This window comes from Schistocerca serialis, chromosome 5 (genome assembly GCF_023864345.2).
Source record: "Schistocerca serialis cubense isolate TAMUIC-IGC-003099 chromosome 5, iqSchSeri2.2, whole genome shotgun sequence".
Lineage (NCBI taxonomy): Eukaryota > Metazoa > Arthropoda > Insecta > Orthoptera > Acrididae > Schistocerca > Schistocerca serialis.
The window spans coordinates 422,633,795-422,658,557 of NC_064642.1; the positions used below are offsets into that span (position 1 = coordinate 422,633,795).

Genomic DNA, 24,763 nt, shown 5'->3' on the forward strand with positions numbered 1-24,763 from the left:
CTCTTGTGTCCAAAACCAACACAAACTTTTGGGAAGCGATTCCACCAGAGGATCAGTTGGCAGTAACACTCCGTTTTTTGGCCACTGGGGATTCCTCTTGAAACGAAGATTTCATTACAAAACATTTGCATTGTCGCGCGATTGCTAATGCCAACGTCTCACACACGATTGTCGACATCCGCTGTCAACATTATCACGCGAGGCCGCCGGAATAATAGCAAAAAATTGATATACGTGCCAGATGCATGAAAAAATTATAGAATGTATTACATACTCTGATATATATAAAACTTTTACCTTCACTTCTTGGAATAAAACTTGCACAGTAGCCTCGCAAACACGAAGAATAATGTTGCATATGGCACTTTTTGATGTTCTATGCAGATACATTAACGTCGAAACGATAGTCGGCACCTCCAAAACTCAAACAGCCACCAAAGAGCCTGGTACTACGCATGCGCTAATCGTCAAAATAAGCGGCAGGCGACAAGACGACAGGAAATGATGGTACTGCGCATGCGCGAGTTCTTCAAATGTCGCTCATACATGTCGCGTATATGGCCAAAAAGCGATATACAAAATGTATACGCGACATGTATGAGCTCGAGGGTCCGCATACAAGTTCCGTGAATTTTTGTATGAGGTGATGTATCGCGATATGTCATATTGACATGTCGCTCATACATGTCGCGATACATGTATCCCAGTGTAAACGTACCTTTAATGCGTTTATTTCATACAACTGACTATCCCACACTCACCACTTTACTGCCATTACTTACATCAGCAGAAGAGGGTCACATGACCACCTCGTACCAGTTCTACACCACAGACAGCACTCCAAAGTGGCTAGTGTACTTTTTTAAGAGGATTACTACTATTTTGCCTGGTTAGTTATTATTATTATTATCTTTCCTTTCTCAGACCTTAGGTCTGGTTCGGAATGAAAGTGACGCGGACCTTGATCAAGCGTCACTTCCTTTTAACTGTACGGTATATGTTACATTGCGTTTAGGAACTTTCGGGTAATTGAACATGTATCAATAATTACAGATTTCTGAAGTTGTATATATAAGTTTGGATGTAGCTGTATTGCATTGATGTACTGGTGGATATTGCCTGGTATGACTCCTGTAGTTGAAAGTATAATTGGTATAATGTCAACTTTATCCTGATGCCACATGTCCTTGACTTCCTCAGCCAGTTGGATGTATTTTTCAATTTTTTCTCCTGTTTTCTTCTGTATATTTGCTGTATTGGGTATGGATATTTCAATTAGTTGTGTTAATTTCTTCTTTTTATTGGTGAGTATGATGTCAGGTTTGTTATGTGGCGTTGTTTTATCTGTTATAATGGTTCTGTTCCAGTATAATTTGTATTCATCATTCTCCAGTACATTTTGTGGTGTATACTTGTATGTAGGAACGTGTTGTTTTAAAAGTTTATGTTGTAAGGCAAGCTGTTGATGTATTATTTTTGCGACGTTGTCATGTCTTCTGGGGTATTCTGTATTTGCTAGTATTGTACATCCGCTTGTGATGTGATCTACCGTTTCTATTTGTTGTTTGCAAAGTCTGCATTTATCTGTTGTGGTATTGGGATCTTTAATAATATGCTTGCTGTAATATCTGGTGTTTATTGTTTGATCCTGTATTGCAATCATGAATCCTTCTGTCTCACTGTATATATTGCCTCTTCTTAGCCATGTGTTGGATGCGTCTTGATCGATGTGTGGCTGTGTTAGATGATACGGGTGCTTGCCATGTAGTGTTTTCTTTTTCCAATTTACTTTCTTTGTATCTGTTGATGTTATGTGATCTAAAGGGTTGTAGAGGTGGTTATGAAATTGTAGTGGTGTAGCCGATGTATTTATGTGGGTGATTGCTTTGTGTATTTTGCTAGTTTCTGCTCGTTCTAGAAAGAATTTTCTTAAATTGTCTACCTGTCCATAATGTAGGTTTTTTATGTCGATAAATCCCCTTCCTCCTTCCTTTCTGCTTAATGTGAATCTTTCTGTTGCTGAATGTATGTGATGTATTCTATATTTGTGGCATTGCGATCGTGTAAGTGTATTGAGTGCTTCTAGGTCTGTGTTACTCCATTTCACTACTCCAAATGAGTAGGTCAATATTGGTATAGCATATGTATTTATAGCTTTTGTCTTGTTTCTTGCTGTCAATTCTGTTTTCAGTATTTTTGTTAGTCTTTGTCTATATTTTTCTTTTAGCTCTTCCTTAATATTTCTATCATCTATTCCTATTTTTTGTCTGTATCCTAGATATTTATAGGCATCTGTTTTTTCCATCGCTTCTATGCAGTCGCTGTGGTTATCCAATATGTAATCTTCTTGTTTAGTGTGTTTTCCCTTGACTATGCTATTTTTCTTACATTTGTCTGTTCCAAAAGCCATATTTATATCATTGCTAAATACTTCTGTTATCTTTAGTAATTGGTTGAGTTGTTGATTTGTTGCTGCCAGTAGTTTTAGATCATCCATGTATAGCAAATGTGTGATTTTGTGTGGGTATGTTCCAGTAATATTGTAACCATAATTTGTATTATTTAGCATGTTGGATAGTGGGTTCAGAGCAAGACAGAACCAGAAAGGACTTAATGAATCTCCTTGGTATATTCCACGCTTAATCTGTATTGGCTGTGATGTGATATTATTTGAATTTGTTTGGATATTAAGTGTGGTTTTCCAGTTTTTCATTACTATGTTTAGGAACTGTATCAATTTAGGATCTACTTTATATATTTCCAATATTTGTAGTAACCATGAGTGGGGTACACTATCAAAAGCTTTTTGGTATTATTATTATTATTATTATTATTATTATTATGTGCGATTGGACCCATACGGATCACGCAAAGCTTTTCCGATTCAATTTTTTAATTCTCCAAACTTCTCTCATTCATTCCCCAAGGAATTCTCTTTCTTTCCTCTGTCCATTTTGTCCCCTGTCTCTTGCAAACTTCATTCTCGGGTTGTACTTTCCAACTATTGATTTTTTGCCTGTATACATTTCTGTTTATAACTTCTGAAGAATTTATTTGTGCATTTGCTAGATCTGTTTTGGTTTCTTGTATCCAGGGTATGGTTTTCAATTTTTCAATGTATATTAAAATTTTGTGGGAGAGTCTGGGTGTTGGGAGTCTGTGGATATGACCGTAAAATTTTAGTCTTCTTTTCCGGATGTCTGCGGCGAGGTTAGATAATTTTTCTGGAGTTTTCCGAGACTGTAACCTGTATCCATCTTCCGTTCTTTTTGGGCCAAGAATCTTTCTGATAATTTTGCGTTCCTCTTTCAGGATGCCTTCCGGGTCACCTTTTCTATGGAGTGTGAGTGTTTCGCTGGCATATAGTGCTTCGGGCTTGACTACTATATTGTAGTGTCGTATTTTTCAGTGAATGGAGAGACACTTTTTATTGTAGATGTTGTGGGTTTTCCAGTATGCTCTTTTCAGTTTTTCCAGTCGAACTTTTTGTGCAGTTTTCTCTCCCCCTGTGGGTTCTAGGACCTCGCCTAAGTATTTAAAGAATGGAACTCTCTCAATTTGTCCATATTTTGTAGTCAGTTTTTGAGTTTCAAATTTTGAGCAGATGAATTTGGTTTTTTGGAAGGAAATTTGTAGCCCAACTTTTTCGGCACATTATTATTATTATTCATTCTTTCTTTACTTTCTCAGACGTTAAGTCTGGTTAAAAATGGAAAGTGACGCGGACCTTGATCAAACGTGACTTCCTTTTAACTGTATGGTATATGTTACATTGCATTTAGGAACTTTCGGGTAATTGAACAAGTGTCAATAATTACAGATTTCTGTAGTTGTATATATAAGTTTGGATGTAGCTGTATTGCATTGATGTACTGGTGGCTATTGTGTGGTATGACTCCTGTAGTTGATAGCATAATTGGTATAATGTCAACTTTATCCTGATGCCACATGTCCTTGACTTCCTCAGCCAGTTGGATGTATTTTTCAATTTTTTCTCCTGTTTTCTTTTGTATATTTGTTGTTTTGGGTATGGATATTTCGATTAGTTGTGTTAATTTCTTCTTTTTATTGGTGAGTATGATGTCAGGTTTGTTATGTGGTGTTGTTTTATCTGTTATAATGGTTCTGTTCCAGTATAATTTGTATTCATCATTCTCCAGTAATTTTGTGGTGCATACTTGTATGTGGGAACATGTTGTTTTATAAGTTTATGTTGTAAGGCAAGCTGTTGATGTATTATTTTTGCTACAGTGTCATGTCTTCTGGGGTATTCTGTATTTGCTAGTATTGTACATCCACTTGTGATGTGATCTACTGTTTCTATTTGTTGTTTGCAAAGTCTGCATTTATCTGTTGCGGTATTGGGATCTTTAATTTATTATTATTATTATTATTATTATTATTATTATTATTATTAACAGTCAAGGGAGCAAGCACATACAAGGTTATCACTCTGTTACTGTACCTCTTAAATTATATTTGGTGAACCTAGAAACAGCTAATCATTATGAACTAGTCAATGAATGGTGCAATCTGAATGGCTCATTAGGGAAGCTCTCTAAGCTCACATTCTACTATTTTCACACTGACTTCTCTTGTCAAAAATGTGTTCAATGCAGCAAGCTAAAAATTAAAGACTATCATGTTAATACAGGGTGGCCCAAAAAGGATGGTCACATTTTAAATAACTATAACTCCATCAGTTTTACAAATTAATTTTATTCAATTACGTAACTAAATGCTCCCAGGCACCCAATTACAAGAACTAACCACAAAAAATCATGTACGGAAAATGACTTCCGGAAGATGGTGTCCTTCCTCGGTGATGCATTCCACAAGTCTTTCCTCGAAATTTTCCATCACTTTCACTACTGTTTCTTCTTGAATTGCCATAATTTCCGCACTGATTGCCTCCTTCAGATCAATTAAGTTTCGGGGCTTCTTTACGTAGACTTTTGACTTTAGGTATCCCCAAAGAAAAAAATCACAGGCTGAGAGGTCAGGTGATCTCGCGGGCCAGTGGACATCTCCAAAACGCGAGATGATGTGGTGGGGGAACATCCGCCTTAAAACACACATGGAGTCATTGGCTGTGTGGGCCGTGGCCCCGTCCTGTTGAAACCAAATTCGATCTCGATTTACATGTAACTCTCGCAGTTTCGGCACCAAAAAGCTACGTAGCATGTTAACGTAACGTTTCGAGTTCACTGTGACTGTAGCGTTGTTCTCCTCAAAAAAATAAGGACCAACAATCCCCAATCTTGAAATTCCACACCAGACTGTTACCTTAGCACTATGAAGAGGCTTTTGGTGCAATTCTCTGGGATTATCTGCTGCCCAATACCTGCAGTTTTGTTTATTGACATAGCCGTCTAAATGGAAATGGGCTTCATCTGACATAAGAAGCACAACATCATTATTAGAGTACGAAATGTCAAGCATTGATTCACAAAATCGTCTTCGCTGCTCAAAATCACGATCATACAGCTTTTGCGTGATCATAATTTTGTATGGGTGAAACTGTAACTCACGGCTTAAAATACGCTGCAACGAACTACGGCTGAGGCCTAAAGTTTGAGCACGACGCCTAGTGGAACGACGCGGGCTTTGCAGCACTGACGCTCTAACATCATCAATGTTCTGTGGAGTAACTGCCGTACGTGTACGCCCTGTAGATTTACCACTTTTGACAGACCCTGTTGTCCGGAATGCAGTCACCCAACGTGATATGGATCTGCGATCTGGAATGGGTCCATCACGCGCTACACCAAAACGTTGTCGAAACAATCGTTGCGCAGTAATAAACGATTCATCATTTCTGAAAAACTGTTCCACAGCAAAAATACGATGCTCGACCGTCCACTGCGCCATCTCGTGGCAAACTGGGTGTAATGGCCGACTTGCAGACGGCCGGCAGTGGTCCCCCCTCCTCACCTTTCAATGGTACTACGCAGTTCAAATCCGACCATCCTTTTTGGGCCACCCAGTATAATCAATTACATCCATAAAAATGCTTATCCATCTGACTGTTCATAGAGGAAATCAATCGCTTTACAAAATAGTGACATTAGACAAAGCTTTTCACAGATGATTATGTAGTGTGATAATGAAGACATCAGTGCCTTTTCCATACAACTGAGAACCTAATCAACCAAATTCTGAAAAATTTTCTGATCCTTCAGCTCCATTAATGTTCCAATAATTATTTTTACACACTTCCATCAATTTCTTATGACCTTTGATCTTTGAAAATTTTTTTTTTTTCACCAAATGCAGTCAATATTCCAGAAACAGTATAATCAAGAATAACTCCACACCACTTGAACAAGCATTGTGAAATACTTCTGCCATAAATAAATTTCACTAAAGAGAACTTCCCAACGTGCCTTCTTAAAAAATCCATGGTAGGAAGATCACCCCTGTTTGAAGGCACTGAAGGCACAAATGAAATCGTGGTACAAGTCATCCGTACAAGATAGTTGTTAACTGAAAACCATACGCTAATAACTCGTGTACTGCACATGCGCATACAGTTAGTACATTCTCAACAAGAATTTTGGTCTGATAATTAGTACAAAATCTTCATTGTACAGCTATGTGTAGGTTTCAGACTTTGGTACTCAAGGTTATGTTGAGTTGCACTATGGAACCATCTTCTAGCACATCTTACAGCATATCAACAATTCCACAATCGTGCTGTTATTTGCTTCAGACTCGAGAATATATTCTCAGGCTAGACAGTAGAGACCTTTTCTCAACAGCAGTCAATAATGTTGCAGTTTTTCATTTGTACTCGAGTTCCTTGGGAAATTGAGGACATCACTGAAAGCAATTTTCATCGAAAGATTTTTCATAATATCCTCCGTATCTTCTCTTCAAAGCTTTAAGCAACCCAGATCTGACCAAAGGCTGGCTTGTGCCTTGCAAAATGAAACCTTAATTCTGCCCATTCAATGACTTGTGATGTCCGTGACAGTAAATGGAATTGCTATCTGAAACTAACACTTCATCCTGTGTAGCACACCAACTGACTCATTGATTCTTTCTGTGTTCTAAGTTTTCATGTTTGAAATTGGTTTGCACTGGAAATTTCAAGTGTTTCATAAGCTGTGAGTATCTCATTTGGTGTTATGCCTCTTGAAACTGACACATCTAAAAGGTTGTAATCACAAGTACTAACTGTTAATTTCTGAATCCCTTTAATCAGATGTTTGCTACTGATTTGTCTTTGCAATTTTCTGTTGGTACTGAATGTCACACTTAAAAAGCAACACGTATAACCCTCAAAGTTTCAAGAACCAAGGATGCAGTGAACACTTCAAATATAGTGCAACCGCTACAGCAATTTAGTGGACATTAGCACTTAAACTGACATAAGCACAAATACTGCTACCAAGAACCTAGAACACAAAACATCAAAAACCAACACTCAGCAAAAATCCAGATACAGAGAACACATGAACTGACACTCAGTTTTGCACAGTGTACAAAAGGAAAGGGTGTCATCCAGTTTCCCACATAACGTGAAGGGTGTACTAAGGTAGGATTTCAATAAAATGTGCATTTGCTGTAACACTACTCTGTGCTCTATCAAATGATTTTCTGATTATCTTGTAATTTGTAAAGATTATTTATCATGTGAAATAATAAAAGCATGCCATAATGTGATGTTAGTGCAATAAAATTGGATACAAAACCAAGGGCATAGTATATCATCACTTTTCAAAAAGACTTTGAACGTGAGCAGAAATGGTCATCTTGTTGTAAACAAGACAAAAATATGGTAATGTCAATTACGCAAGTACTTGTTCTGCACATAAATGTGATGTGGATTACAGTCTAACTGCCACACTGAATCAAACAATGAGCTTGAAGGACATACCTGCATATTGGCAAGTGAAACCATCATTACTACTATTGTTTACCACCTTTCCACTGATTATATCAGATAATAATGCCTATAGAGCATGAAACATGCTCAATGCAATTAACTTGAAAAGTGGAGAGACTCAGGAAATGGCATCTAGTAACTGGATATATGCAAAGGTGTAGGGAATAGTTCGGGTACCTACTATTTGATCTGGCATCATGTGAATGCTATTGAAATTCAGCCAAGTCAAGTGGAACCGAAGGAACCTGACAAAGGCTGAGGTTACCTTAGGAGGTAAGTACCTGAAATAAGAATAAGAAAATTATTCTGATACATTATATACTCCTCTTCACATGCAAATATAACTGCTTACAGAGTACACATGAAGATGCTAATATAGAAAGTGGTGTTCAATTCTGCTTCCACTATTAAATCAGTGAGCAATTTTGCGTTTTGGACCTGTTTGCACTACTGGGTAGCAGCATTTTTCACTAATATCCTTCTATATGAAATGCATTAAACCCAATGAAATGAATGGATCAATGAGGATGGAACCAAAGATGCAAAAACATGAAACAGTATCAATGCTAACCATTCAGATAAAATGCCATAAATTTTCAATTGTTACAGTAGATTTAAAACTGTCCTGCTACTGCACCACTTGACGGTATTTATGGTATCTACATTGCTCTGCAGTTATTGTGGAAATAATCTTGCCTGCCTTCTTTACTATATAAAAGACAATCTGAGATATACTCCAATTACTGGAACATCCTGTCAGATTAAAAATATGTGCAGGACTGAGACTCAAACTTGGGACCTCAGCCAGAGCGAGCTGTGCTTGGCATTTAGCACCACCCGGGGAACACATTGTTTACAAAGCACCACTAAAGTATTTTAGTAGTAACCCATCCATAATTACTCTCTTCAAACTGCATTCTGTGTGATTTTACCACATACTATCAGAACCAGTTCAAGTATAATAATGTAGGTCGTTTTTCAGTTGCTTGTTAATTAGTTACCACCTCTAATTAGTGAGAGCTGCACCACAAATATAGTTTTGCTTAATTTTTATAAATATAAAAAGCTTCTCACCAAAAATTTTGGTTTCTTTCTTGGAACATTTTCGAATTTAACAATACTGTCTAACACAGTCTTCAAACATTTTGGTAAGTTTTCTTGCGATTGGACTCCTCTGACGACTTCAAGCCATTCGTGCTGCTTACATTCACCCTTATTAGAGTTTGGCTTTGGTACAAATCCTTTTGCTGAATATTTTTCATCTTCCGTTATGCATTTTGTATGAGCCACATAATCATTACCTCTGTAAATAAAACAAAAAGGCATATAACATACGGTTATCAACTGACAAGTACAGCAACTTTTCAGCATAATGCAATAAAAGTTAAATGGAAGTATATGGCAACAGGAGAAGTGAAGAACAGGGTCTAGACGAGAGTGAAAGCAGGGCCATTATGGGAATGGTGCAGTGACCATTCCAGGCTGCAAAATTATTCAGAAAACTGGGCTTGGAGAAGTGGAGAACAGGATGGGAAAGAGGGAGATGGGAAACGATTAACAGAGGTTGCGAAGCAGTCATTTATGTCAACTACATAAAGCAGTACAAAATACTTTGAGACTGGCTGTCCTTGTGCCCATGTCTATAGTATATTGGTGGCCACGTACCTGGTTGGATAGTTTGCTCATGACCATATCCTCACAGATCACTTTCCCTCAACAGCAAGCCAGGAAATTGTTTTTTCTTCTTAAATACGGAACTGAACCACCAAGAACTACCCATCAACATGCAATACTTATACACTAACAAAGTCAAGTTAAAAGCAGTAATTCCACTATTACAAGTTGAAATGCGACAAAAAAGTTTCATGAGGTGATTATCTTCTTGCCAGCGACAGTGATATGTGGTTTGTAAAGATTGTGAATATTTTAACTATTAAGTTTTATTGTTAATTAATGTATTCTTTATCAGTGAATTACAAGTGACTTTTTTTCTGTTTCATAAACAATGCAAAAAGGAGACTGTGACGACAGTCACATTCTCACAATGCCAATTTTTGAGAAATAAAAAAATTAAATTATAAACTGTAAATCTGCTTAGTATTCAAACAGCCTAGATGAGTTTGTATCACGGACTAGAACAGTACAGTTGGATTACATATATGCACACTGTATGACATTATGTTGAAGTTACGTAACAATTATTTGTACAAGAAGATGCAAATAAAATGTTGTGAGCAGTTTTAAAATTTATCTGAAGATTCTTAGGTGTGTTTTTTGGAAGCGTGTGGATTGGATATCTATTTTGATTTTATGAAAGAATGTAATTAACTTCAAGCTTGGATATTTGAATGGAAAGTCAAATGTAACTTCACTTAGTTGGCAACCAATCTCCTTCTTCACTTAGTTGGCAACCCAATCTCCCTCTGATTTTAGAAAAGTATGATGAAGGAGATTGATCTAGTGTGAATTAAGTTGGACTCAGTGAACTAAGCTTGAATTATGCACTTATTTAAAATATCTTGAGGTGAATAATTGACTTTTGGAGCAGATTTTTAACATACTTTCTGAGATCCAACACTGCAACCACATTGAGTTAGCAACCAACTGTAGGATTTGGGGAGTTCTTGTTACAAGAATTTACTACCAAGCCGAGATTAAAATACTGCATGTACATCTCAGGATCCAAACTCATGTTAATACCACCAATTTAAATGATAGAGTGAGTTATTTCTTCAGTTGCATCTACAGATAATTTGAGATTAACTCAACATACAAAAAAGTATTAAGCTTTGTTGTGAATGTGGCATATTAAGATACAGAAGTTAAAAATGATCGCTGGTGGCGATATTACGACAGCAAACTGAATGATATTGAGGATTCATTTATATTTCTGGTTCACATACACTACTCGCTGCCAACTACTAAACCGCAAAGCACCACGCACCTGTTTCCACTGATGAACACCTTCAGATGCAATTTGCTTATGATCTATGTAAGTGTACTGAGCATATATTAAGAGAGATAGTCACACTACATAAATCCCTACTATTGATCTCCTAACACAGTTACCCTAATGAAGAGGGTGGTACAACTGCAAAGTAACCCAAAGAAAACAAAAGGACACATTATGATATAAAATACTGTCGGTAATCTGAACAGTAGAGAACACAATTTTGATTGGAGAAAAAGAGACATCTGTAGCGTTCTTTTCAAAGAAGCCATCAAGGAATTAATATTAAGCATGTCACCATATTAACACTGCTGTCAATTACTATCCTCAACCTGGATATCACACATACTGTACTTCAATTACTCTGTGACTGACATTACAGCAAGTCACGTGGTGGAGCCAGCCACCAACCAATTACAGTTCTTTCTCAAGAATCATATTCAGACAGTTTTGCTGTATCGTACTTATATGTGTAACCTTGTCAAACATGGCTGGCTGCATGAGGCACGGAGATGAGATGCCAAAACTGAAGATTTTGCCGTCTTGCATATCTCAAAAAATATATTTATGTAATCAAAGCAAAGGTGCATCAATTTCTGGATGTTTCTGGGACATTTCTTTTTTTACAGAAAACTGAAAACAAATATTTAAGCATTCAAAAGTTTTCTATCTATACAGCCCTTAGCAACTAATATTAAGGAAGCAACCTGACAATGAGGCAAAGGTCTTTTCTTTATTGTTTTAGTACTATACCTTGAGATTAAGTAACCTATTGCACTTAATTTGGAGAGTTTGTAATGAAAAATGTGATCTCTCAAACTCTTTGCTTTCAGTATTATGGTGCAGTGTAGAAAATGTAGCCAATATATATAAATAGTTTTAAAAGCTGCATGGATCTGTGAACTACCATCGAAATGACAGCCTGCAAGGGAATGGCGCATCCTGCCACAGTATGTTCCCTACAGGCCTCCTCCATGGCCTTGTTGGCCTCTTCATTTCCCCAAATTTCCATGGGTCCGGTACCCAACAGAAACGATACCTCCATCCCTGCAACTGTACGAAGTACAGCTGGTCGTACGTGAACTGGACCAATTTCTCTACTGGCTACGTGCACTCAAACAACTGTAGGACACTAAGGGAATCAGAGCAGGTGAGAAAGTTGTGTGTCCTGATAACACCTCATCTGCTCCAATGCCTTCAGGAATGCATGGAGCTCTGAGAAAATACGTTATAGCTGTAGGGAAGGCAAATCCTGAAGACACAGTTGGGGAAGATGGAATAGCCAAGGGAGACCCCCTTGTTGGGAGACATCTGTATATGCAACTGTTATGTTACAAAATAGAGATTAAAATGTAAAATTGGGAGTGGTACCTTTCTCAAAATTCATCAAATCTAAAATAATTCCAGGCCTCTATAGACGACAAGGTGTGGATCTGCTCCAACCTTGGTGTAAAACATTAAAACCAGCCACACAAATCTCTAAAAGACAATCCTCTTCATATATCCCACATGGCCAAGCTCCTCTGTGCCAAGAATAAAAGAGTTTTCTATTGGTAGCTGAGCAAGGGTACAATATGCAGGCGAGTATCATATGGTCAGTATTTTATAGACCTGTTGCACCATGAGGATTCGTTGCCGGATGTGAAGTGGTGACTCACCAGCCTCAGCACAGAGGCTCAGTATAGCGGTGCCGCAAAAGGCTCCAGTGGCCAGCCCAAGTCCTTCATGGTGCACCGTCCAGCATTTTTAAATAAGATGTTCGTGCAGATCAGTACAGTGTGCACCCACAATCAGGCCGAAATCGCACAAAGGTCCTATAAAACTGGAGCACAAGTCTGGGCTACTCAGCATGAACTGTGGCTAAGACATTTTAAAATGCTGAGTGCTTTCAGGGAGCATTGTTTAAAGTCTATAAAGTGTGTCAACCATATAAGCTTTGAGTTACATGTGATCTCACCATGTCTAGTTAAATGTGAGGTCCAGTAATCTCACCACGTCTTTAAACTAACAACAGTGTTCCTCACCCACAAATCACGAACATTTACAACTGAAAGGAAATAAAGACACACACACACACACACACACACACACACACACACACACACACACACACACACACAGAGAGAGAGAGAGAGAGAGAGAGAGAGAGAGAGAGAGAGAGAGAGAGAGACTTATTAGTTGAGAATTTAAAACCCCTATTCTCCACTCATTCATCCAAATGACGAAGAATCAGTTGCAACTGACGTGTTGTTGTAAGGCCTGAAAGGAACAAAAGATACAGAAGTAGTCAACAAATCAAGATCACTAGACAAGGCATTTAACAATGGACATGATATCATTGATAGCTATGGCAAAGATAGTCACACTTACAACACTATCTCCTGCTCAAAATGGCCAGAGAGGATATCAACTCGATTACTAAAATAGTGGGGTGAGAGAGAGGACCATATAAAGATGTGAAGACATATTCAAAAACCGCACTCACGGAGCTGCCAGAGAATAATATGCCGCCAACTATATCATAGACCTTCTCAATATCAAAAAATATACTCAGGAGGTGATGCTGGTGTAGGAAAGTCTGTTGCATGGCAGCTTCAAGGACAGCAAGGTCATCGAAGGTGGACAGATAGCTACTGAAACCATACTGAAAGCAACTAAGCACCTGTCCGGATTCTAAGATCAAGACAAGGCATTGGCTGACCATCTGCTCCAAGGTCTTTCCCACACAACTAGTGAGGGCCAACATTACAATGACTACTTGGACCCGTTTGGTCCGTACCAGGATTTAAAAGTGGAATTAAAATGACCTCTCTCCACAAGTTAGGAAAGTGTCCTGATACCCAAATGAGTTGGAAAGGACAAAGAGGATTTCTTTGCTCCGCCCTGTGAACTACCTTAACATACTGTAATGGAACCTACTGAGACCAGGTGATGTGTCACAAACTGTAACTAATGCAGAATCCGACTCCCACAGACAGAAGGGCAGTTGTATTGTTCAATCAATGATGGAACTTAAAAGCCCTAATTGCCCCTCTCAGTCATCACTCTGCAGCACCGGAAAGGTGAATCCTGACTGGCAGTCGCAGTAACTGTGGAAAAATCGTCACCATTGTCTGCGCAATTTCTCACAGGGTGGTACGGAGACCTACTTTCCCCATTACAGCAGCCACTGGCTGCTCCAAGAAATCCTCCTGATGGCCTCCCATACAACTATACTTCTAGTGGAACAGTTTATGGTGGTCAGGAACTATTGTCACAATCTCTTCTTGCTCTCCCTAATAATTTGCCTACATTTCACCCTTGCTACCAGACAGAGTGCGAGGTTCTTTCCAGCTGGCCGGCACTTGAGAACCTGCACAGAACCGCCCACCTCAATCTGACTGCAGTGTGGCATTTGTCGCTCCACCAAGGGGCAGATTGCCTTTTCATCTGGCCTGAAGACTGTGGGACAGATGCTACAAAGGCACTGTGGATCATTTGAGTAATAAGATTCACCCATGCCTGGATGATGTCACAGTGTTCAGCTTGCCCTAAGATGCATCCATTGTGTGGCGGATTTCTCTGTCTGGCAGGTGAATCCAGACCAGTAAGCGGTCACTTCAGTGCAAGTCGTCGACCACTTCCCACTGAGCTGTGTGTATGTGCAAGACTGGGGAGCATACCGAGAGATTGACAGCAGTGAGCGACCCTGTTGCAGTGCTGAAGTGTGTGTTCCAACTGTACTGATCCACGTTCAACAAACATGCACTTGAGGTCAAGAGAAGGCTCCCAATTTCTCTACCACTGGGACAGATGGTTGCAGAGAGCCAAAGCATATTATGTGCATTAAAATCAACACACAAGATGAAGAGGTACAGTTCTTATGGAGGACATAGCTCAGAGCATCAGAGAATTTAAAATGCGTCTCTTAAAGACACGCACGCACGCACGCGCGTGCACACACACAGACACACACACACACACACACACACACACACACACACACCGGTCGAGATAACAGACATTCCTCCAGATACGTCCTGAAACCATTCTCAAGTTCCGCTTCAGTATTGATGCCATTTCAACGGTAAGTCTTTTTCTTTGTCACTCCTTTGCGGTGGGGAGATTGCATTGGAAGGAGGCAAGAGGGTGGAGGGGTGGGGGGGAGACTTGAGGGACTCGCCAATTTCCTCTTGCAGATATTTACATCCATACCATCACAAGTATGGTCACCATCTGGTCCATCTGACAGGATCAACGCAATGTGGTCTGATGACTTCAGTCCTGGTGGTTTTCGTCCCCAGCTCGGATTCTGGGGACAGTAGCACAGCCATTTTAACAGGAAACATTTGCTAGATATCATCTACTGCCTGCTGTGAGAATCCATTATCCTTCCCGACACTCAGCTCTACAGCCACTACTATTGCTGTGGTGGGTACGTACGGTGGTTGTTTACCGATACAGGCTTACAGCTGCATTTACAGGGACAGGTGGAGGTTCCCTGATCAACTATCAAAGTCATGGTACCAACATCGGTTCTTGGCACAGGCAGCTTCAACCCTGAGGTACACAACTGTACAAAAGTGTGCGTGGCCTTAAGCATCTTTTTTGTGTCTGAGTATGAGAGGTGTTGCGTCACTTTAATCTCCGGATCTTCTTCTTTGCACCACATGGGATGTGGTTGGGAGCAATTGACACAGAACGCAGTGTGACAGTTGCAACCAACAATGATATGAAGAAAGCATTGACACAAAGCAGTATCCATGTCCATAATGAGCCAGCATGTCACAGCTCCTTTACAACAAGCCCAGCTTGGAGCTCACTGTTGACTGGTTATTCTCCAAATAATTTTGCAGTCAGTAACTCGTTTACTTGGTTAGCCTGCAGTGTGTCAATCAGGAGTGTGCTGTTATGAAGCCTCTTCATAGATTTAAGCTACTCTGGAAGATTCTCTAGAGTTTTATGAATGTAAAAAGGCAACAACTTTTAAATGGACCTTCCAAACACTTTACAACAATAAATACATTATTAACCACGGGATGTGGTCCATTATTCAGACTGAATTCATTCAAAGGTGTCTCAGGTCAACTAGCCACACTGCTCAACAGACCACCCAAACCACTGGCAGGATAAGAAAGAGATTTAAGCTTCATAGAAGTTCCATGAGCAGCTACGGAATTAAGTGTCTGTCCAGACATATCCCTTCTTGCCTGGGTAAGCCCTGTACAACAGAGATGCGGTAATCTCCCTGGAGGCTGCCTGCCAACAACTGTTCCAGCTCAACAGCCACAGCTGATTTTGTAGGCAACTGAGGAAACGAATTGTAAACATGACTGGTAAACAAGATTGATAAACATTTGAAACATCACAATTACGCTTGTGGACAATCTGAGACTTGTGGACTTCACAAAGGGCTTCAAAAACTTTGTGGAAAATGAAAAAAAATCAATACTGTCACATCTAGTAAAAATTCTAACCAGACACATTTTACTGGAGAATCTGCAACTGTAACAACAAGCTATCTTGAAGTCAGTTCAATAAAGACTCAGGTAATGCGGTTTGGCCAGTGAGACATATGTTGTGTGTTTCTAAAATTCAGAATAAAAGATGGGAAAAATGGTGTCAGATTTTCAATATTCAAATGTTTGCACACATATCTGGTGAGCAGCTGAGGCGAAGTATGAGAAACTAAATAAGAAACAAGGAAACATTATATCTAGTGAAATGCAACAGGGGTAGCAAACTGGTCCATACATGGAGCATAAGTCACATCTAATGTACAATACCATATGGGGGATAATTAAGCTCCAAGACGTTTCAAGGTAAGGTGCAAGTGAATGAAGCTTTGTAACACGAATGATTATCACAATACTACATAATGCATTGAAACAAAAGTGCCAGCAATAAAACAACGAAATGATCATATGGCATTGTTGGCCAGGAGGTCCCATTTGAGGGAGTTCAGCCGCAGTATTGCAAGTCCTCTTTCGTTGACGCCACTTCAGTGACTTGTGAGTCAATGGTAATGAAAATGACAACACCCGGGCCCCCTGTGTGGTAGGTGGTAACGCTACCGCAACGCTACGGAGGCAGACAGTGCTAGCAACAATTACTTTGTAAAATGTAGTCTATGTTGTTCACAGCATGCATCATGCAGCATTTTTAGTATGTCCTGCAATATCTGACACAGAGATCATTGAGTAAAACTTATGCCTCACAATTCCAAGGCATTATTCACTGGCTGGGTTGTATTTACTTCATTCAGTGGTTAATTAATGGAAGTAACAATGGTTTGTCTAATGCAAGTAATATTTGTAAACTGCTATACATCTACTTTTCATCTCCTTTTGCCATTATTGTGGATATGCAGGTTCAGTATTTTATCATATGGTAGTTATTAAATGACATCTATGGAGAAGATTAAGAGTTATCAGTATTTGCAATGACCAAGCAAGAGGATCACACGGCAATTTTTGTAATTTTTTATTTGTAGTACATGATTGGGCTGTTAATAAAATACTGATATATCGATATTTTTTCCCCAAAAAGTATTGCTATATATCAGCAATATTTTTTCTTCCAATATATTGATATCAAAACGGCAATTTTGGGTGCCGGTATTTTAATTTTACATTTTTTCACAATTTTTAGAGTACATTTGAAGTTGTTTCCCTGAAATTGTAGTAGGATATAATTTTACTTTCACTGCTTCTCTTTGACTGTGTGAAGCAAGTATATGTGGCACAAAAGAAGAACTCCGATTGCATTTTTTTTTTTTAATTCCGCTTGGCTAGAGTATTTTACCCTACTGGTTGTTTGACTTGCTATTAACTGCTGCGCAATTATTTACGCTAGGAAACTTGTGATGACTTTCAGTATACCCCAAACATCTACCGAACTGTCACAGATCGCAAGTAATTTTAAACGCACTATACGTTACGAATAACAACGAAGATTCTTCTCCTCTAAATCGATCCACTGAATCCGTCCTTCCGGTACAGAGATACTCTACACCACTGATACTTGCTCTCTGGCTTTCGTCACCGCACTGTTAATGTTTTGCACTGTGCAATCACTGTGTCATTATGCCAAAACGAAAGTGTAATTTTAACAGCAATATAAAAAGCGAGTTTCCTTTTATCACTGGTTGGTTGGTTTGGGGAAGGAGACCAGACAGCGTGGTCATCGGTCTCATCGGATTAGGGAAGGATGGGGAAGGAAGGCGGCCGTGCCCTTTCAGAAGAACCATCCCGGCATTTGCCTGGAGTGATTTAGGGAAATCACGGAAAACCTAAATCAGGACGGCCGGACGCGGGATTGAACCGTCGTCCTCCCGAATGCGAGTCCAGTGTCTAACCACTGCGCCACCCCGCTCGGTCTTATCACTGGTAGTGGAGAACCATGGACCTTGCCGTTGGCGGGGAGGCTTGCGTGCCTCAGTGATACAGATGGCTGTACCGTAGGTGCAACCACAACGGAGGGGTATCTGTTGAGAGGCCAGACAAACATGTGGTTCCTGAAGAGGGGCAGCAGCCTTTTCAGTAGTTGCAGGGGCAACAGTCTGGATGATTGACTGATCTGGCCTTGTAACAATAACCAAAACGGCCTTGCTGTTCTGGTACTGCGAACGGCTGAAAGCAAGGGGAAACTACAGCCGTAATTTTTCCCGAGGGCATGCAGCTTTACTGTATGGTTAAATGATGATGGCGTCCTCTTGGGTAAAATATTCCGAAGGTAAAATAGTCCCCCATTCGGATCTCCGGGCGGGGACTACTCAAGAGGACGTCGTTATTAGGAGAAAGAAAACTGGCGTTCTACGGATCGGAGCGTGGAATGTCAGATCCCTTAATCGGGCAGGTAGGTTAGAAAATTTAAAAAAGGAAATGGATAGGTTAAAGTTAGATACAGTGGGAATTAGTGAAGTTTGGTGGCAGGAGGAACAAGACTTTTGGTCAGGTGATTACAGGGTTATAAATACAAAATCAAATAGGGGTAATGCAGGAGTAGGTTTAATAATGAATAAAAAAATAGGAGTGCGGGTTAGCTACTACAAACAGCATAGTGAACGCATTATTGTGGCCAAGATAGATACGAAGCCCATGCCTACTACAGTAGTACAAGTTTATATGCCAACTAGCTCTGCAGATGATGAAGAAATAGATGAAATGTATGATGTGATAAAAGAAATTATTCAGACAGTGAAGGAAGACGAAAATTTAATAGTCATGGGTGACTGGAATTCGTCAGTAGGAAAAGGGAGAGAAGGAAACATAGTAGGTGAATATGGATTGGGGGGAAGGAATGAAAGAGGAAGCCGCCTTGTAGAATTTTGCACAGAGCATAACTTAATCATAGCTAACACTTGGTTCAAGAATCATAAAAGAAGGTTGTATACCTGGAAGAATCCTGGAGATACTAAAAGGTATCAGATAGATTATATAATGGTAAGACAGAGATTTAGGAACCAGGTTTTAAATTGTAAGACATTTCCAGGGGCAGATGTGGGTTCTGACCACAGTCTATTGGTTATGAACTGCAGATTGAAACTGAAGAAACTGCAAAAAGGTGGGAAATTAAGGAGATGGGACCTGGATAAACTGAAAGAACCAGAGGTTGTAGAGAGTTTCAGGGAGAGCATAAGGGAACAATTGACAGGAATGGGGGAAAGAAATACAGTAGAAGAAGAATGGGTAGCTCTGAGGGATGAAGTAGTGAAGGCAGCAGACGATCAAGTAGGTAAAAAGACGAGGGCTAATAGAAATCCTTGGGTAACAGAAGAAATATTGAATTTAATTGATGAAAGGAGAAAACATAAAAATGCAGTAAATGAGGCAGGCAAAAAGGAATACTAACGTCTCAAAAATGATATCTACAGGAAGTGCAAAATGGCTAAGCAGGGATGGCTAGAGGACAAATGTAAGGATGTAGAGGCTTGTCTCACTAGGGGTAAGATAGATACTGCCTACAGGAAAATTAAAGAGAACTTTGGAGAGAAGAGAACCACTTGTATGAATATCAAGAGCTCAGATGGCAACCCAGTTCTAAGCAAAGAAGGGAAGGCAGAAAGGTGGAAGGAGTATATAGAGGGTCTATACAAGGGTGACGTACTTGAGGACAATATTATGGAAATGGAAGAGGATGTAGATGAAAATGAAATGGGAGATATGATACTGCGTGAAGAGTTTGACAGAGCACTGAAAGACCTGAGTCGAAACAAGTCCCCGGGAGTAGACAAAATTCCATTAGAACTACTGATGGCCTTGGGAGAGCCATTCATGACAAAACTCTACCATCTGGTGAGGAAGATGTATGAGACAGGCGAAATACCCTCAGACTTCAAGAAGAATATAATAATTCCAATCCCGAAGAAAGCAGGTGTTGACAGATGTGAAAATTACCGAATTATCAGTTTAATAAGTCACAGCTGCAAAATACTAACGCGAATTCTTTACAGACGAATGGAAAAACTGGTAGAAGCGGACCTCGGGGAAGATCAGTTTGGATTCCGTAGAAATGTTGGAACACGTGAGGCAATACTAACCTTACGACTTATCTTAGAAGAAAGATTAAGAAAAGGCAAACCTACGTTTCTAGCATTTGTAGACTTAGAGAAAGCTTTTGACAATGTTAACTGGAATACTCTCTTTCAAATTCTGAAGGTGGCAGGGGTAAAATACAGGGAGCGAAAGGCTATTTACAATTTGTACAGAAACCAGATGGCAGTTATAAGAGTGGAGGGGCATGAAAGGGAAGCAGTGGTTGGGAAAGGAGTGGGACAGGGTTGTAGCCTCTCCCCGATGTTATTCAATCTGTATATTGAGCAAGCAGTAAAGGAAACAAAAGAAAAATTCAGAGTAGGTATTAAAATTCATGGAGAAGAAGTAAAAACTTTGAGGTTCGCCGATGACATTGTAATTCTGTCAGAGACAGCAAAGGACTTGGAAGAGCTGTTGAACGGAATGGACAGTGTCTTGAAAGGAGGATATAAGATGAACATCAACAAAAGCAAAACGAGGATAATGGAATGTAGTCAAACTAATTCAGGTGATGCTGAGGGAATTAGTTTAGGAAATGAGACACTTAAAGTAGTAAAGGAGTTTTGCTATTTAGGGAGCAAAATAACTGATGATGGTCGAAGTAGAGAGGATATAAAATGTAGACTGGCAATGGGAAGGAAAGCGTTTCTGAAGAAGAGAAATTTGTTAACAGTGAGTATAGATTTAAGCGTCAGGAAGTCATTTCTGAAAGTATTTGTATGGAGTGTAGCCATGTATGGAAGTGAAACATGGACGATAACTAGTCTGGACAAGAAGAGAATAGAAGCTTTTGAAATGTGGTGCTACAGAAGAATGCTGAAGATAAGGTGGGTAGATCACGTAACTGATGAGGAGGTATTGAACAGAATTGGGGAGAAGAGAAGTTTGTGGCACAACTTAACTAGAAGAAGGGATCGGTTGGTAGAACATGTTTTGAGGCGTCAAGGGATCACAAATTTAGCATTGGAGGGCAGCGTGGAGGGTAAAAATCGTAGAGGGAGACCAAGAGATGAATACACTAAGCAGATTCAGAAGGATGTAGGTTGCGGTAGGTACTGGGAGATGAAGGAGCTTGCACAGGATAGAGTAGCATGGAGAGCTGCATCAAACCAGTCTCAGGACTGAAGACCACAACAAACAAACAACAGTGGAGAAACTGTAGAATGTACATTGTGCAGATCAAAATTTGCAATTGGTCATGGTGGAAGGTCTGACATTGTGAACCACATGAGTGATCAAACGAATAGAGCAAATAAATGCGTGAGTGAGTACTATGTAAACTGAAAATCAGTAACAGAAATGGATAGGCAGTTGGCAGTACAAGGAGCTACGTTTACATACCACAGTGCAATGCAGAACCATAGCTTTAAGTCAATGGACTGTACTACAGCAGTTGTTAAAAAACTTTTCAATCCTAAATTCACATGTGGACACACAAAATGTAATGCAATCATTTCAAATGTTATTGCACCGTATGCAGCTCAGCAGGTTTTAAATGAACTGAAAAGTGCTCGATTCATTTCTGTAATGATTGATACATCGAATCATCTGGATTTGAAGTTGGCTCCTCTCCTTATCAGGTATTTTCACCCTGAAAATGGCATCACGGTGAAAGTGCTCGAATAGGTTAATTTATCTGGAGAAATTTCAGATTTACTTCAGAATTATGTGCTGGAGGTTTTAAAGAAAAATGATCATGAGGGAAAGGTGATTGCAGTTTCTGCAGACAACACTAACACCAATTTTGGTAGTAAGCAGAAAAAAGGAAAAAACAATTTGTTCTATAAACTGCAACAGAACACTGAATAATATAGTAGGTGTTAGCTGTCCAGCACATGTAGTGCACAATTCCTTACAAACTGGCTCAGATTGCCTACCCATCGACTGCCAATTTATTGTAGACAAAGTCTACCAGCATTTCCATATATATACAATAAGGGTTGAATCTCTGAAGTCATTCTGTAAGTTTATTGAAACTGAATACAAAACTGTACTTGGGCACAGCAAGACAAGGTGGCTATCTCTGCTACCAGCATTGGAAAGAATTGTAGAGATATTTCTTGCTTTGAAACCATATTTCATTTCCCTTGATAAGTGTCCTGTTATCCTTAAACAATTCTTTGATAAGCCTGTGTCTATTGTTGTTCTACATTTTCTTGTTAGCCAGCTAAAACCTTCCTCCATGACAAATGTATTGAGAAACAAGAAATCACAATACTGGAAGTTTATCAAGAAATAAACAAATTATTGGGCAAATTACAACGTAGAAAATCTAAAAGATTTCTCACATCCTTTCTACATGAGACTCTAAGAAATGTGGAAGAAGAGGGTGAAATTACTGTAGAACAATTTCATATTTATGCTGACATCTCCTGTGACTCTTGCATTGGGTATATTAAAAATGGTGTTTACCATTTCTCACACCTTTTAAAGCATTTGACTGGGTTAATACTAAAAAGGAGCAGCTACAGTGGAAGGATATTCAGGACTGTTGTGTTTTTGTTAACTGTATTGTACCAAATTTTCATGTGCACAGAACTTCATAAAAAGTGAAGAAGGAGACAAAGAAAGTGTTTACTGGTGTAAAATATTTGCTTATTTCAAAAGCAAAAACATTAACATGAAAAACATGATTGATTTGGTGGAGTTTTGTCTGGCAATTCCTGGGTCAAATGCTGCTGTGGAACGTGTGTTTTCGTTAGTGAATTCTTTGTGGTCAGATGAAAACAACAGAATGAAAGTTGAAACAGTGAGGGCCTTGCTCATTGTCAAAACACTTTAATGGTGTATTGTGTACTGACTTTTATGATACAATTTCAAACGAAAATGCACTTCTTGATAAAGTACATAAAAGTGAAAAGTACAGCGATAGCAGAATAATTGTAAAAAGTGATTTGGGATCATCTGAGTGCACGTTGTAAAGGTAAACTTGTATGTGTATTAAATTTAGTCAATACAATATTTATGTCCCATTTTTTTCTTCATTGTACCAGGTTTTTCTCTAATTTATTTTAAATGTCCCCTTTTTCAATGAAAATGAAATGGACACCCTCGGGGGAGGGGGGGGGGGGCAGTGTGAATGGAATAACAAGATTTCCGATATGAAGAACCAGCACACCAGTTAAGATAAAAAACCATTAACGCAACTAGTGTGCTATTTATTCACGTTGACATTCTTCAAAAACAGTTGCTGAAAATAATGAACAAAAATCTAAAAGACAAGACTGGTCGTTGTGGTGGGCGGAGATGTAGGAGGGGAAATGCTGACATAATCGGTGCTTAGCACTAGCAACAGAAACTGCAATGTTTAGTTTCAACACGCAATTTTGACACTACAACTGCTAGATTGCTGGCATTTGCTGGGAAAAAAAAAACAGGGGAGTCGACATGAAGTGTTCTGGGCAAATCTGATATGTGAAGAAACCGAACGATGGACCCATCACACAGCTTTCAATGTACCACTTACAAGCTGTTACAAAAGCGGTTATCGTCAAGCATGAATGTGCGTCTTTTCGTTTCAATTTTTGCTCCAAGGTGAATAGGCAGGCTGCTGTATCTGAGAGTCAAAAGACAAATAATGTGTCAACAAATAGACTGTTTATAAGCCAATATCAGTAAGCACTATACACCACTGCACTGCTTTTGACCAACATTCAAAAAACATTCTTCAGAATATGGTAAAAGCACTGGCTTTATGCTTCACAAAAACTAACCTGTAACAGTGAAAGTTAATAATGCTACTTGAGAGAGAATTTTTCAGCATTAACAGGACTGTCATCTTAATATCTCTGCTAAATAAACTTAATTGTTCGGAGACTGTTGGTTGTTTACACAACACAAAACATGTAAATGGAGATCCTGGGATAACATTTTCCTCTATGAATTAATGTTGCTGTGCAAACAGTAAAAACAATCCTTGGAATCATCAGAAGATGAAAAATAAAACAACAATCCATAGCACCATCAGGAGACGAAGAATAAATTGAAACCTTGTTGTTCTATCCAATTGCAAGTCTCAAGAAAGGAGCTGTTTCAGTATTGACATGCATATTTTATTTGTGCTTTGTTTTAGCTAAATAAAACACAAATTGCAGCAATGCATAGCAATGAAAATACATGACATGAAAATGTTCAGAAGAACATTATAATTATATTTTCCCCCGAGACATTTAAGTCTCTTCTTTATCTAAAAATAATGATCAAAGCAGAAGAAATGAATTAAAATTTGTGCTGCAGCTGAGACTCGAACCTGGGTCTTCTTGCTTGCTAGGCAGAAATGCTAACCATTACACCACCACAGCACTATGTCAACATTGCTGCACGAACTACTCAAGTTGAGTGCCTTCCCCAACACAAATTTCAATTCACGTCTTCAGCTTATTTTCCCTTACATTGTCACTATTGCCA

At 39.2% G+C, this 24,763-nt stretch overlaps 1 protein-coding gene across 2 annotated transcripts in view; it reads right to left on the reverse strand.

The window, feature by feature from the left end:
- The window catches only part of LOC126481246 (cell growth-regulating nucleolar protein), a 72,536-nt gene that overhangs the window by 32,349 nt on the left and 15,424 nt on the right, over window positions 1–24,763 (reverse strand). For both annotated transcript variants that reach the window (XR_007587537.1, XM_050104861.1), the window contains one exon: window positions 8,966–9,194. Coding sequence is in view for 1 of the 2 variants with exons in the window: in XM_050104861.1 (XP_049960818.1) it covers window positions 8,966–9,194 (229 nt within the window). In the remaining variant the exon portion in view is untranslated. The remainder of the gene's footprint in view (window positions 1–8,965; window positions 9,195–24,763) is intronic.